Here is a 14,239-nt window from a genome sequence, read left to right on the forward strand (position 1 = left end):
CCCAACTCTTATCCTGGAAAGTGAATGGATGATGACTGAGTAAAGGAAGGAAGTAACACTGGATACAGGAAACAGACAACCTCAAAGGCCACATGCCTTCTGAGTGCTTTTCTTTTTCCTCTAAGAGAGCCATGCTGCCTATAGCTCCCTTCCCCCTTCCAGTCCCTGGGAAGAGCAGAGGGTATGGCCCAGCCAAGCATGAACTTGTTCAGGATCACAGGTTCATGCTGTGTTATCCTCTTCATAGAAGGGAGTTACAACTCAACAATGCATTCTGGCGATGATGAAGCAGGCCATCGAGCTTTCTTTTTACTGTTTCTCTCTTTATTTTGCAAAGCCCTTGAAATTCATCAGATGAGAGTTATCTAATAGGAAAAATATCTGGGTGGAATAAAAAGGTCTTCTGCACAGTTTAAGTCTCCACCTACTCCCTCCTGACTGCCTCAGATAGTGTCATCAAGAATGGGCACTGTGATGGGCCAAGAAGCTTGTTAAACTCTTCACTGACACAATCGGACTGTCTAGGAAGGCCACACCATTTTGAAACTTCATCTCAGAGGGAAGTAGGTTTCACCCACCTTTCTGCCCCACAGGGATTCTCCCAGCTGTGGGAAGGTGATGCAGAAGAGATCACAAAAGACTCTTAATTGAAAAGGAGTGAAATTAATTACTTACTATATCCTTTGAAGAAAACTGTGAAATTGCTGTAACCCCTCTTAATCTACCCACATAGGCACATCAGATTCCATTAGCACTCTGCTTGTCCTATCTAGATTTTTGAAAGCATTAACAATAAGTACTATTTATATGTCTCAGTAGGACTGGGAAAACATTTTTTAAAATACATGGATTCAGGACTGGGAAGATGGCTGGTTGGATAAAACACTTACCATGCAAGTGTGAGCATGGCACAAAGAATCCCCCAGCATTCCCATAGAAGCCCTGTGGTGTGGCAGCCAGGCACAAGCAAGCTGGTTAGCTAGACTAGCCAAATTTGCAAGCTCTCAGGGTCAGCAAGAGACCCTGCCTCAATAAATAAAATGTAAATCAATCAAAGGAGACACCTAAGTTTAACCTCTACCCTCATTTGTACATCCAGTATCAACATCTGGCATTTATGTACATCTGGCATTACGTACACACAAAATACAAATACACATGAATACAAACACACACACACACACACACACACTGCACATATATATGCATACAAATAAAAATACAAGTTCCTGTTTCCCATTCAACAGATAGAAGAATCATTCACTTCACTGTAATGTAAGCTTGAGTTCAAGTAGAGTAATTGAAGCTACAGCTGTCACCTCTAAATTAGGGAGATAAGCATTCCACAGCAGTCATAAGCTGGTTGCTATAAGGACCTGTGAGTGTATTAGAATAGAATCTTTCAGCTGCCTCTGAAAGCAAAAGTGCAAGAGGGCAGTAGTGAGAGGCCAGCTTGTGCTATTCCGTGTAAGAAGCCTTGCGTCCTAGTGTTCTCCATTCTCTGTGGATGATTTAAAAGTGTATCAAGTTGGTTCTTGTGCATTTCACGTGCAAATTTGGCAGAGTTCAGATAAAAGCACACTATTTTGGAGTAGGAAGGATGTGGAAAGAGTAGTCTTGTCTGACTTAGAAGAACAAGGACAGTAGAAAGACAGAACTAGGATATGGAGGTCCTTGACTTTCTCCCTGAGGACTTCATGTTGCCTCTCTGTTTTAACTTGAGGCCTTATGGCTACAGAATATGATGCGCAGCCAACAAAGAAGGCATTCATTATCTCATGTTCTTCTTTCTTACAAAGTTTTAGACTTTGTGACTATTTGTCTAGTGTGTGTAATACAGCAGGGCTGCAACGCTCCACATTACATTTCAAGAGTCCCCAGATTCTATTCTTATTTTTTGCTATCCTGAAGAGTTTTGAATGTCTGTCAGTGGCTAAGGAGAATGTTTAGCAAATATATCCTAAAGAATCTAGCTACTGATAGAATATACAGTATTGTTCTGGGGAGCTAGCTGAATGGGGAAGAGTGCTGTTCTGTACCTGTGGGGACATGCGTTTAAATCCCAAGCACACATGTAAAATATTAGACATGGCTGAATGTGTCTGTAACCCCCTACACTAGGGAGTTGGGGAGTCAAAAAGACAAATTCCTAGAATTCATTGGTCAGCCAGCCAAACCAGAATATTTCAGTGAGTGACCCTGGACTTAAGATAATAATATAAAGAATGATAATAGTAAACACACACACTATATATATTAAAATTAAGAAAAAAAACATAATATGGGTTTAAGCATCTTTAAAATCTTGATTTTCTCCTCCTCTTCACTCTTTCTCATATAAGCAGCCCATGTCCATAGAGCAGACACAGCCTCAGCCTTATGTGCCTCTCTTACCATGAGGGGAAAAGGTGAACAACTGTGTAGAAAAGTAAACAAAATTATCAGAGATGCGCCTTATAGCATGAAGGGTAGACAGGGCTGGAAAGTAGGCTTCAGGAAGGGTGGTTGGAGGTGCCATTTGGATATTTAATCCAAAACATAAACTTTATAAAGAAATGGTTCAAGGGGAAGAAGGATGAATGGTCAGGTACTGAGCTGAGTTTGCCTGTGTTTAAGGACTGTCAATGAGACCTGAATGCCTAGGACACAGAGACGTTGGGCTACATGGGAACAAATTATGGGCCAAAAGAGGAATAGAGGCTATGATTCCAGAACCCGTTGAAAACTGCTGGGGAGGGGTGGGATTTAGCAGAAGAATAATGAAATAAAATTCATACAAATGTGCATTGAATTAGAGAAATAGATGGATGAATTAAAACCAAAGAATGGATGCGCAGATTATGTGAATTTGAGAACTGTAAATGGCTTTTTTATTTGAAAGGATTAGAGGTGGGCAAAGGTTGTTGAGTTTGATCGGGAGTCTTCTGTCCTCATACTGTATGCAGAGTACAGTGAACATACTTCATATTTTCTCAAGATTGCTGGTTTGTTGGAATTGGGGCCAGGAGAGCCTCATGGTCTGAATATGTCCTTGTCCAGTTTTATCAGAAATGGTAGTGTAGAAGATAACCTCATTCCAGGTCAGAACCTAACATGGCAGTCATAAGACGCGTTGCCCTCACTCTTGTGAAGGTCCCTGGTAACTGCTTCTTTTTGTTCATCCTGTGCTTACCCAGCTCTGAGGACATTGGGTGTCTATGTGCATGGCATGTTTGCTGAAGAACTGCTCAAGTCCCCATCTTCCCTAATAACCTTGTGTCTAAATTGTCCTGTCACACAAGGGCGTGTTCAGAAATTAGCATTTGAAAAGAAGCTTCCTTGCTCTCTGTTAGAGCTGACATGGTCCCTTTTCCTCGGTGGAAATGAAATTTATTAATCATCATAAAACCATGGCATTCTGAAGGTAGAGGTCACCCTGAGGAAAACAAGAGCCTTCTCATTTGGGAGGAACCATTTGGGGCTGCTGTATTTTCCTCTGTCTTGGAAGAGAGTTTTGACAAAATGTTACCTTAGATTTTTTGCAAAGGTTGAAGCTATGTCCAGTATTAGGATACTAAAATAATTAGAGAGGACTAAAAGGTTGAAGCTGTGCTTTCATTCAGCTCATTCACAGGTCTCATGACAAGTGGACTCTTATGTACATGTACAGTACATGTGCACACATGTGCCTGTGTAAAGGAGGCCAGAGGACAACCTCAGCTGTTCGTCCCCAGCATAGTACACACTTATTTTTGTTTTTTCATGATTTTTTTACTGACCTGGAACTTGTCAAGTAATTTAAGCTGGCTGGCCAGGAACCCACCAGAATCTACCTCTTCAGTGCCATCATACTTACTATTTTTGAAAATATGGTTTGGGGAGCTCTAACTCAGGTTCTCATATTTGCAAAACAAGCCCTTGAACAACTCAGCTATTTCCCCAGCCCAGAGTGGACATTGTTGCCCCAGTAAATCTATTCTCAAAATTAAAAACAAATTGTCCTAAACTCCCATCTTCACACTCCCTTTGCAAAACTCTGTGAGCTGCTGCTTAACATGCTGCTCTGGGATTCCTTTGCATTTCTTCTGTTAAAGTCACCAAATTTGCCAGGTGACCAAATTTGCCAGGTGAAATGTTAACAAACAACCGAAATCGATAGAGTAAAACCAAATGCCATTGTCATGTTAGCATATCCTGATGCTTTGACCTTGCATCTACTACTCCTTGTAGGAAGTGGGCTCTCTGATCAAATTTGTATTTATAATGAGTAAAGAGACACAAAGGTGTTTGAGGAAAAGAAAAGGGAACACAATCTGACCATTTGTTAATTTCAGAGGAAAGTGTGCATCTGAACAGGATTCATTGCAGCAGCACTGCTGAGGCTCGGCGAGCCCGGGCTGGGTGCTGGAGATTAGCCTAGGAGATTTCAGCTCCTTGCCATTGGAAACAACTGGAAGGATACAGGTGTTGGAGAGGGTCCATGGGATGTTCCAGGAGAAGTCAGATTCATCTGTTGTTTTGTCCATCTGGAGTCTGAGACTTAAAAAGTCCTTCATTCAGTTTATCTCCCCATGTTTTACTGTGTGAACCAAGTCAACTTGCTGGATATATTCTCCTTTGGAAACCAGGAAGGCAAGAACTGGTGCCTTGACCATTGACTACTAGACTTGCCACTGGACCTGAATGAGTCTGGCACTTGGGTCATCTCTTGCTTTTAATAGACTCTGAGAAAGGTGATTAGAAGGAGAATATGGAAAAAAAAAGAATGGAATTAAGTGCAATCAGCTAGCATTTCAAGAGCACAGCAAAGAATTTCGTCTGGTTGATAGTATAAATAAATCCATTCATTCTAAAAAAAAAAAAAAAAAAGTCAAAGTCAAAAGCCATTGAAAATGCAGAGATACCAATAAGTGGGGCTGGGACATCCTATGTCTTCCATCTTCCATCCTCCAGTTGCTGTAAGTGTTGTTTGCTAAGATAGCTTAGCCATGCCCGCCCCAGCTCTAGCACCTGGCTTTCTCCTAAAGGATGCTACTTCAACTGAGTGCCTAATCTCCCACCTAACAGGAAAGTTTTCAACTGGCATTTGTATTGCTTGTGCACTAAATAGCATACTGACTTGCCTTTTGGGGGAGATTGGCTTTATTATGCAACCAACAGAATCAGAACAAAGCCAATGTCCAGCTCACCATTCCCTGCTCCCCTCTTTTCTCTTGTTATGCCTGCCTCTTTCTCCTTCAGAGAGTATCCTCTCCGTAAATCACTTGTGTTAGAGTCTCCAAGTTAGACTTGCCTTCCAGAAATCCTTTTCTAAGTTTGCAGTCATGCATTGATCAGTATCAAAATCTCACTGATCAAAGTATCTCTGGAAAGGTCTCTGGAGATGGGTGTCAAACAAACAAGGACATGCCATATTATGGATCAACTGTGCACATTGCCTGGGGAGGATCAGAGGTCTGCTCTAGTTCTGTCTGCCATGTAATCTACAACCCATGAAGTAAACTAGAAAGTCACTGGACACCCAGTACACTTGGTTTCCACCCCCTGTTCATTTTCATTCCAATGCCAGCCCTTTACGCCATAGTAGGTGAGGAAGAAAGACAGTAAAGATAGAAGAAATAACAAAAGTTCAGGAAGCAGGAGTAAAACACACTGCTCCAAATGTTCCTATCTTAAAAACTGGGCCAAGGAGACACGAGCTGCTTCGATGCTAAGATCAAAGCCAAACCAGGCTATGATTTCTGAGTGGGGCTCAGGGGCCCACAGACCCTTCACAGTGTCTCATCTAAGTACAGCTGTTCCTTGGCAATCTGAAGCAGTAGACAGTAGTTGCACAGGCAGATCACTGAACCCTTTCTGATGTGCCTGATCTCATTTGCTTGGAGACAGTCAAATCAGATGCAAAGACATCGACTCATTTCCTCTTCAGCATTAAATTCTGTCTAGGAAACTGGAATTCTCAAGACTAATCTCTCTAGTGTTTGCTTCCTGCCTGCCTCAAACTCTGAAGTAGCTACACCACAGTGAAAGAGAATGTGTGTGTGTGCATGTGTGTGCGTGTGCACACACACACACACACACACACAGTTACGTGCCACATCTATGCAGTGGTCCGCTGAGATTTTAACAAGGATTTCGTGGTTTGTGTAAGTGTAACTTTGGATGTTTCAAAGACAAAATCATGTAACAATGCACTTCTCAGAGTGGGTCCCCATCATTAACTTGCACAGGACTGTGTATGGAATACATCTATAGGACCAGCTGTGTTACATGGACCACCACGCCCAGGCTGAGCTTCTCAGTCTCCTGCGGTGGAGGGGGATGTTTCATGTTTTAGGATGAGGACAACCCCTCCGTGTAGTGTTGGTATTCTGTATCTTGCTGCTGCAGTATAACTGTACATCTGGACCAATGTCACCTCTTCCTTCCCTTGCAGTTACGGACGAGTTTATGCTGCCGACCCCTACCACCACACACTTGCTCCAGCCCCCACCTACGGCGTTGGTGCCATGGTGAGTAGCAGCTCCTCCTTGTCCTCTGCTCTTCCTGCCTTCCTGCCTTCCTCCCTTGCCCTCCCCCCCAACCCAAGCTGGGACCTCAGTATGGGCTGATGGTTGAAGTCCTCTCACTTTCCCTTAATTGAATTTGTCTCTTGTGCTAACAGCAGCTAAAATGCCACATTAATCCTCCCAGTAAACTTGATAAATGTCTTAATTTCTTGGCAATGTAGTGCATGTAAGTTATTATATTTCTAATTTTGCAAGTCTCACCTAGCGAGCACTTACCTTAATGGAATAATTAGTCATTTTGATAATTAAATCCATCACTAACGGAATGCAGTGTCAATGCAGAACTTTTTTTTTCTTTTTTTTCCCTTCCCTCCCGTGCTGCTCATTCACATAGCCCCAAGGTTCCAGCCCCAGCACAGACTTCAGAGGAGCTAAGCTGCACACTTCCAGGCCTCTGCTGTCAGGCAGCTGAGCATCTGCCTGCCTCTCCTCCCCTTTTACAATTCATGTTTAAAGTCATAGTCGCCCAGGAGAGAAAATAGACAGAGGGGCACACTTTGTGTGTGTGCCTAGTACATAAGAAATTAAGGAATCAGCTGGCTTTGGGGGTGATCTTGTTCTTTTTTTTTTCCTTAGGGGGTGGGAAATCTGGGATTTTGTTTTTTTGTTTTGTTTTGTTTTGTTTTTGGGAAGGGTAAGGGGGAGGGCAAAAGTGGGAGGCAAGGGAGGGGTGAATTTGCCTGTACTTGTTCAAACTTCTATGCACTAAAACTCTTGAGTCCAGTAAGACATGCCCATCGCGTGAGAGCATCCGCGATCATTACAGCGCCTTGGCATGCAGTCTTCTGCTTGAGTTGAGAATATCAGTCCTCTCCCAAAAACTCGGTCCCAAGGGCATTCATTGGAATCGCCAATAAGTATAGCAAAAGGAAACGCATAAGTGTCACCTCATAACCATAGGAAGCTATGGCTGGACAGTTCCCTGGACCCTGGGTCATAGAAACCCAAGCAGGATTAGAAAAGCCTACCTTTGTACATAAGCTTAATCACACCCAGCAGTGAAGCTGCTCCACCCCCACCACAACGTCAGAATCCATAGGTTGCCCACGCAAATCCAGAAGCCGGCTTTTATTTTTATCTCAATGTGGCACTCCACAACCCTGCTTCAACACCTAGGCCATGTGAAAAAAAGCAGTGGAAAAGAAAGCCGGATTCCTACCTTCGATAAATCGTCTAGTACCACCTTTGAATGTAGTTAGAGCTTCTCCCAGTGGAACATTCTATCAATTAATCCATTCATCAAATAAACTAACCAGCACAATGAGCCAGTTCCTACCCATCCACCTTCCCATTTGTAAACCGTAGTCCTCATAGCTGGTAGGACTGGCAGGTCCAATTCAATTTCCTGGAAATTATATTTTTTTTTTCATAAGGAGTTGTAGAAGGAGGTCAGGACTGACCATACTATTAGATTTCTGAAAAGATCCTGGGATGGGGTAGGGGGTGCCCTCTATTTTGGTGGGTTTTAAGTGTATTTTTTTTAACATTAGTCTTTTTGATGATCCACATGTTACAAAGGAAACATGTAAAAAAACACACCCCTCAAATTGCTTTGTTTCAGAATGCTTTTGCGCCCTTGACTGATGCCAAGACTAGGAGCCATGCTGATGATGTGGGTCTCGTTCTTTCTTCATTGCAGGCTAGTATATACCGAGGGGGATACAACCGTTTTGCTCCATATTAAATGACAAAACCATTAACAAACAAATAAACAAACAAACAAACAAACAACCTTCCAATGTGGGGAGAGGAAGCTTTCCGAGGCCTGAGTGTGGTGACACATGCAGTAGGACATCACTTTAGCAACTCAAAGAAACAACAACTAAAAATTAAAAAAAAGAAAAAAATTACATTTTTTATCTTATACCTCAGATATTTTGTTCTGTGTATTTTAATATTGTGGGTCTTTGGTTTCTGAAGGTTTTCATAGTTCAGTTGCTGGCTGTAGGAATTTTTGTGGTTGATCTAGAGAGAGGCTAGATATGAATAAAACCGATTTAGGGCCATATCCAGAGTGCTATATTATGTAAATGAATTATATATGCTGAACATGAGGCTACTGGGGTTAAGCTGTCTGGGAAGTCATTCTTTCTGCATCTGTTTATTTTATTCTGTGAAAAAGGGAGGCTGGGAGGGGCTTAGGGGTTTGGGACTGGGGTTTGGCTGGAAGAAAAAATTATATATATATGCATATATATATACATATATATATGTATATATATATAGTAACTGATGAATCTAAATGACCCACTGCACCAATGATCATAAACTTAAGGTTCTAAGTTACTCCTGGCAAAGCCAAGCCAAAGGCCATTTTAAGAATCTGCTTCTCATAGCACTGAGATTGGAGTTGAAGGAAGCTGTGTAAATCCACCCTCTTACCATTCCACCCTCAGTACTCAGCTTCTTACCTACCCACTAGTTATTTAAGCAAAGACTACTAGTTAGGCCATCAATAAGCATTCTTTTTATATTTCTTCCAGTATGAGAAATTATTGATATCACTGCTGACTTTTATATTATGGGAGGGAAAAATTAACATTAATAAAAAGGTGATTAAAAAGCACTGTTTCTATTTTTTTCTTTTTTTCCAAAAAAAAGAAAGTAATAAAAACTTAAATTCTTTGTACCAGTTAAAATATGTATAAAATTTACATCTGTGCAGTGGAGTTATGTTCTAGAGACAGTCTCTGAGGCTTTAGTTTTAGCTTAGTAGATTAACTGTTAGAGACAGACGTATAATTTTTATGGAATTACATGATAATCATATCTGGATTTATAGTCGCATTTTACAAGTATCGCAATCATTGAATAGAGATAATCACGGTATTTTCATCAGCTTGATACTTTTTGAAAACATGACTGCGCTGTGAGCAACTTGCAATTTTTCAGTCTGTGAGAGCCTGCCCTTCCCTCTCCCCAGTGTCCCGGGGTTATGTTCAACTGGTTTCTTTACTTCTGTCTCCAAGGCCCAAGACAATTGCCAGAAGGAAACAAAAACAAGGCAAAAAAACACCAAAATTTCTATCCCTCCCCAATGAGCAGTGTCTGCCCCATCCTTTCTTGGAGCAGGGCCAGAGTGACACAGCCGAAAAATTGCAGCTTGTGATTTTCTTCTGTTTGAATCCCCCCATGTTGTCCTGTTTACAAGTTAATCTAAGTTGGGGTATCTGTCATGGGTCTTCCTGTTTTTGTATTTAAATTATAAAATATCAGCAAGCTGTTCCCTGAGTAGTGTTCCTGCCTGTGTGTGCAGTGCAGGCCCCATGGCACGCACTTTAGTAAGTTATCAATTCACGCTGTGAACCTGCCAATCTGCTGTAACAACTCTGCTTTAAAAATCAAAACCAAACAAAACTTTAAAAAGAAAAAAAAAAAGTGTTTGTGATCCAGCTTTTCCTCGTCATCCTACGTGCATGCCCGTAAGATCAGTTGGATATTAAACCATCAATAAAGTTTCATGAGATTTGAAAACAAAAGTTTTTTGTAGCTTCGATATCTAAGACAGATGATGATCATGGCTTGGGAGAGAAAGAAAAGGCAAGGGCGAGAAGGGGGAGGGGAGAGAAACTGCTGAACTGCTGAGAAGGGAAAGGTCTAGAGACTGGTTGTCTTTCACCCCCTTTTGAGCAGGGAGAGATGGGCCTGAGGGGGACTGCTTGGCGGCATCCCTTGAAAGTTCTCATCCCCCACCTGCTACAGCGGGATGACCTGGTTGATGTTATCCAACGCAACAATCTCTTATGATGCTGTGGCATTCGACCCCAGAGGGGATAAAGATAGTAATAGAAAAGGGGCTGCAGAAGGATCAACAGATTCCTCCCAGTCACCCCCGCTTTCCAAGCCCAGAACCTGCATTGTGTGTGACATCACAAACATGGAATTCTTACTGTGCTGGCTAAAGTAAAACTCATTTGCAGTTTTGATTTTCATCAATGAACTGTACTTTCCCCCACGACTGTATGTAGTTTTAATAAAATCATTTAGAGCAAGGGGGTGCCCACCGATGTTGCAGAATCTTTTGTCCAGGCACCCCGCTGAGCTGCCGATAAGTCGTTTTAAAATGTCATGTCAGAGGTGTAAACAAACATTTTGGATTTTTTAAAAAACAGTATTTATTTGGAATGTTTTCATTTATCTAAATAACTATTGCTATTATGAATTATGGAAAAAAGATTAATGTGGCATATAGTGACTTCTTAATACACATCACTCAATCTGCAAACCCAGAAAATGTGTATATCTGTCTTTAGAAATTAGTGTTTATATCACTTACAGTGGTTTGTGAATAAAGAAAACTGGTTTGTAATATCAAAAAAATAAAAGCTTAGTCTGAAAAGGTACCTGTAAGTTTGTGTTCTGAGTTCTTCTGCCTCTGTGGATTTTTTTACAGGGTCAGTTTTACACACACACAAGCTCACCCACAGCCACATGCCTGTCAGGGGTCGGGAGTGGGTACCACCAGGTGGTCAGGGTGTGACCAGGTGCTCCTGAACCTGCTTTGCTCCTCTGGGTCAGATCCTCCCCATTTTATCCCACAGTCGTCTATTGAAAGAAGTCCATGACCCACGCGGGGCTGAGTAAGAAACAGTTCACCACACTTCAGCCGTTCTCCAGCATAATACAGTCTGCGGTTTAACCACATTATCGGCACACTGTAAATTTCAAATACACGTAATTAGGCAACAAGTTGGGGGCATTTGTAAGGAAACCCGAGAGTTCACACTACTGGCTGCTTGGGATGAGTCGGGAAGCATGTTGCGCGTTTTGTGTTTTTTTATTCTATTTAATTATTTAGGAATCCCCTCAGGGACCTAGAAAGGTAAAGCAACGGTGTCTGTGGCCAAGTCTGAGGACCTGAGTTCAATCCCTAGAGCCTACATTATAGAAGTCACCGAAACAAGTTGTCCTCTCAACTCTGTACTTGCACTCCAGCATACACGCACATCTACACACACACAAAATGTACACAATTGAAGAAGCTGGGCATGGCAGCTCATACTTGCAAGCCCAGCCTTGGAAGGACTGTCCTCAAGTTCAAGGCCAGTCCGGGCTATATTGTGAAATGATACCTGAAAAATAAGTTGTTTTTAAATGAGAGAGAGAGAGAGAGAGAGAGAGAGAGAGAGAGAGAGAGAGAGAAACAGAGACAGAGACAGACTGTGAGAGAGCACGCATGTATGTGTTTCATGTGACACCAGAGGCTCTGGATTTCCTGTAGCTGGAATTACAGGTATCAAGAGCCCCCTGATGTGGGTGCTGGAGAGTAACTCAGGTCTGCTGCAGGGGCAGTATGCACAGAGCCTTCTCTCTATTAAATTACTTTTAAAATAGAAAGAAATCCTTCATGCTTAAACAATATACCCAATGTAGTTACTTGAGAGTATCTTAATGCTACCTCATGTAATTATCTTAACAAGCCGGTCAATCAGAAAGCATGCAAAAGTTAAAAAGATTCCAATAAAAGCTAAACCATAGCCCTATCCTACGAGCTTTTTACCCATCTGGTCTAGGTCCTGAAAGCATGTACCTCCTAATTTTGTGGAATATGAACATAAGAATCAGTAGTCAAAGATGTGTGTGTTCCTCCAGAGGACCTGAGTTCATTCCCCCAGATGCCTGTAATTCTAGTTCCAAAGGAATCCAATGCCTCTGACATCTATGGGCACTCTGTCTCTGTGTCTGTCTCAATGTCTCTCTCTCTCTCTCTCCTCTTGTGTCTCTTTGTCTCTGTCTCTACCCTGTCTCCCTATGTCTCTGTCTCTATCTGTCTCTGTCTGTCTGTCTTTCTGTTTCTCTCTCTCTCCCTCTCTGTCCACTAGGACAATGTCACACTAACACGAAGCTCAAAGACTTCCTCTCTAAGTTGCGTCTGGTGAGTTCATCACAGGAGTAAATCCTTAGGCTCCTTGGTAGCAAAGAGCAGCACCTGTGGAAGGTACCATCCTCCAGGGGCCATAGTTATCAAGGCTGTGCTCTACTTCCTTGCATGCCAAGACTGAAGAATGTCTGTCCTCACACGAGCTTGTGCACACGCATGTACACAAGCACATGAACCTCCATATGAAGTGTGCTTTCCCCCTTCCTCTCCACAGTCTGCGATTACTTTAATCAGCAGTGAAATAAAAACCAAAACATGAAGGTAATAGCCCCACGCGAGCAGAGAGGAAGCAGACATTGGGAAATTTACAGATGTTGGTTTAGCGTGGGATCTTTCACTTTTCATTCATGTAGAAAAAAAATGCATGTGCACAGAAATATGTGTTTTTATATTTGGAAGACTTGTACAAAAATTCTCCAAATCTTTTCTAAAGAGTGTGAAATTTCCATCATACAAACTGCTCAAGATTCTACCTAATGGTTCCTCTGGAGTAGGGGCCAGCTCCTTACAAGGCCCACAACAGAGCCTTTCAATACACAGGTAAAACTCTGCTTTCTCATTTCTGATGTTTGCAGTTCCAGGATTGGAAATTTGCATTTGACCAGCAACAGTTGCCACTAAGCACTTTAGAAGTGTCTCCTCTGAGATGCCAATCTTTCTTCCTATGTTGTATAATGATACCTTCCTTGAATATTGGGGAGGCGCCAACAGGGTGTCCTGTGGTCTGGAGAATTAGCACAGTGGCCACAGGTCTGATCACACAGATCCAACCTGGGGAAAGTATTTACCCATTCTCTCTCCAGTGGAAGCTACATTTTGAGGAGAGAGTTGGTATTGTGATGAGAACACTGATCAGTCTTTTAAAACTAAGAAGAGTGCCTTTCCCAAAGGGGACACTGCTGAGATAACTGTGACTAAAACAAGCTACAGCCATCCAAATACACTGTTTGCACTCTACACTTGTGCTTAATCTTATTTACATGTAATTACTATTCATCCATATAGAGGGGACAGCACGGCTGTCTTTAAGTCTTTTTCAGTTTCTTTCCTTCATGTGTATATATGTGGGAGAGATAATATCTGTGCACATGCACGCGTGCACAGATGTGATCCTCCACAGTGTGCCTGTGGAGGTCAGAGGACAACCTGTGGAAGAGTTCTCTGCAGCCACTGTGTGGGGACCTAGGGATCATTCTCAGGTAGTCAGGGTTGGTACTGAACTCATTCACCAGCTCAAAGACATGCTTTCACCTCACTGAGCTTCAGCTACCTCAGTAAAATAACATAGATCTAACGGTCCCCTGAGGTTCTTGAGAAATTAGATGCATTAAAACCTGCCCTGCTCTACAGTAGTTTATCTTTGTCATAAAATAAAACATGCTTACATACATGCACACGTGTTTCAGGAGCATATATCTCTATGATACAGGTTTACACCTAAAGATTTATGTACCCGAAATACATTTATAGGTATACGTAGATTTATATCTCTATATGAGATGTGTGAGCTCACAAACATGTAGGCTAGAGGTCACTCTCAGTGTCTTCACTTAGGCTGTGTCCACCTTGGTTTTTGAGATAGAATCTCATTGGTCTTGATCTCACCACCCCAGACTATATCTGCTGCCACATTTTTATTTTTTAAGATGCTCTGCTTTAAACACAATATTCTGTCACCTAAGCCTCCCAAGTTTACTCACTGCCGTACTTAGCTCTAACATATTAAGTAGATATTATGTATGTTTACTATAAAATTACTATAAAATTTACTATAAAAATTAGATATGTTTACTATATTAATACATTCAAT

General features: G+C 41.9%; 1 protein-coding gene across 42 annotated transcripts in view; it reads left to right on the forward strand.

The window, feature by feature from the left end:
- Rbfox1 (RNA binding fox-1 homolog 1) overlaps positions 1–10,898 on the forward strand; it is a 1,697,412-nt gene extending 1,686,514 nt beyond the window's left edge. For 23 of the 42 annotated variants that reach the window (XM_060364117.1, XM_060364121.1, XM_060364120.1 and 20 more), the window contains 2 exons: positions 6,416–6,491; positions 6,883–10,898. In XM_060364117.1, the coding sequence (XP_060220100.1) occupies positions 6,416–6,491; positions 6,883–7,030 (224 nt within the window). In that variant the 3' untranslated portion in view covers positions 7,031–10,898. The remainder of the gene's footprint in view (positions 1–6,415; positions 6,492–6,882) is intronic. The other 19 variants (XM_060364119.1, XM_060364126.1, XM_060364128.1 and 16 more) reach the window with 1 other exon arrangement.
- Positions 10,899–14,239: the final 3,341 nt, after the last annotated feature.

Source organism: Meriones unguiculatus, chromosome 11 (genome assembly GCF_030254825.1).
Source record: "Meriones unguiculatus strain TT.TT164.6M chromosome 11, Bangor_MerUng_6.1, whole genome shotgun sequence".
Lineage (NCBI taxonomy): Eukaryota > Metazoa > Chordata > Mammalia > Rodentia > Muridae > Meriones > Meriones unguiculatus.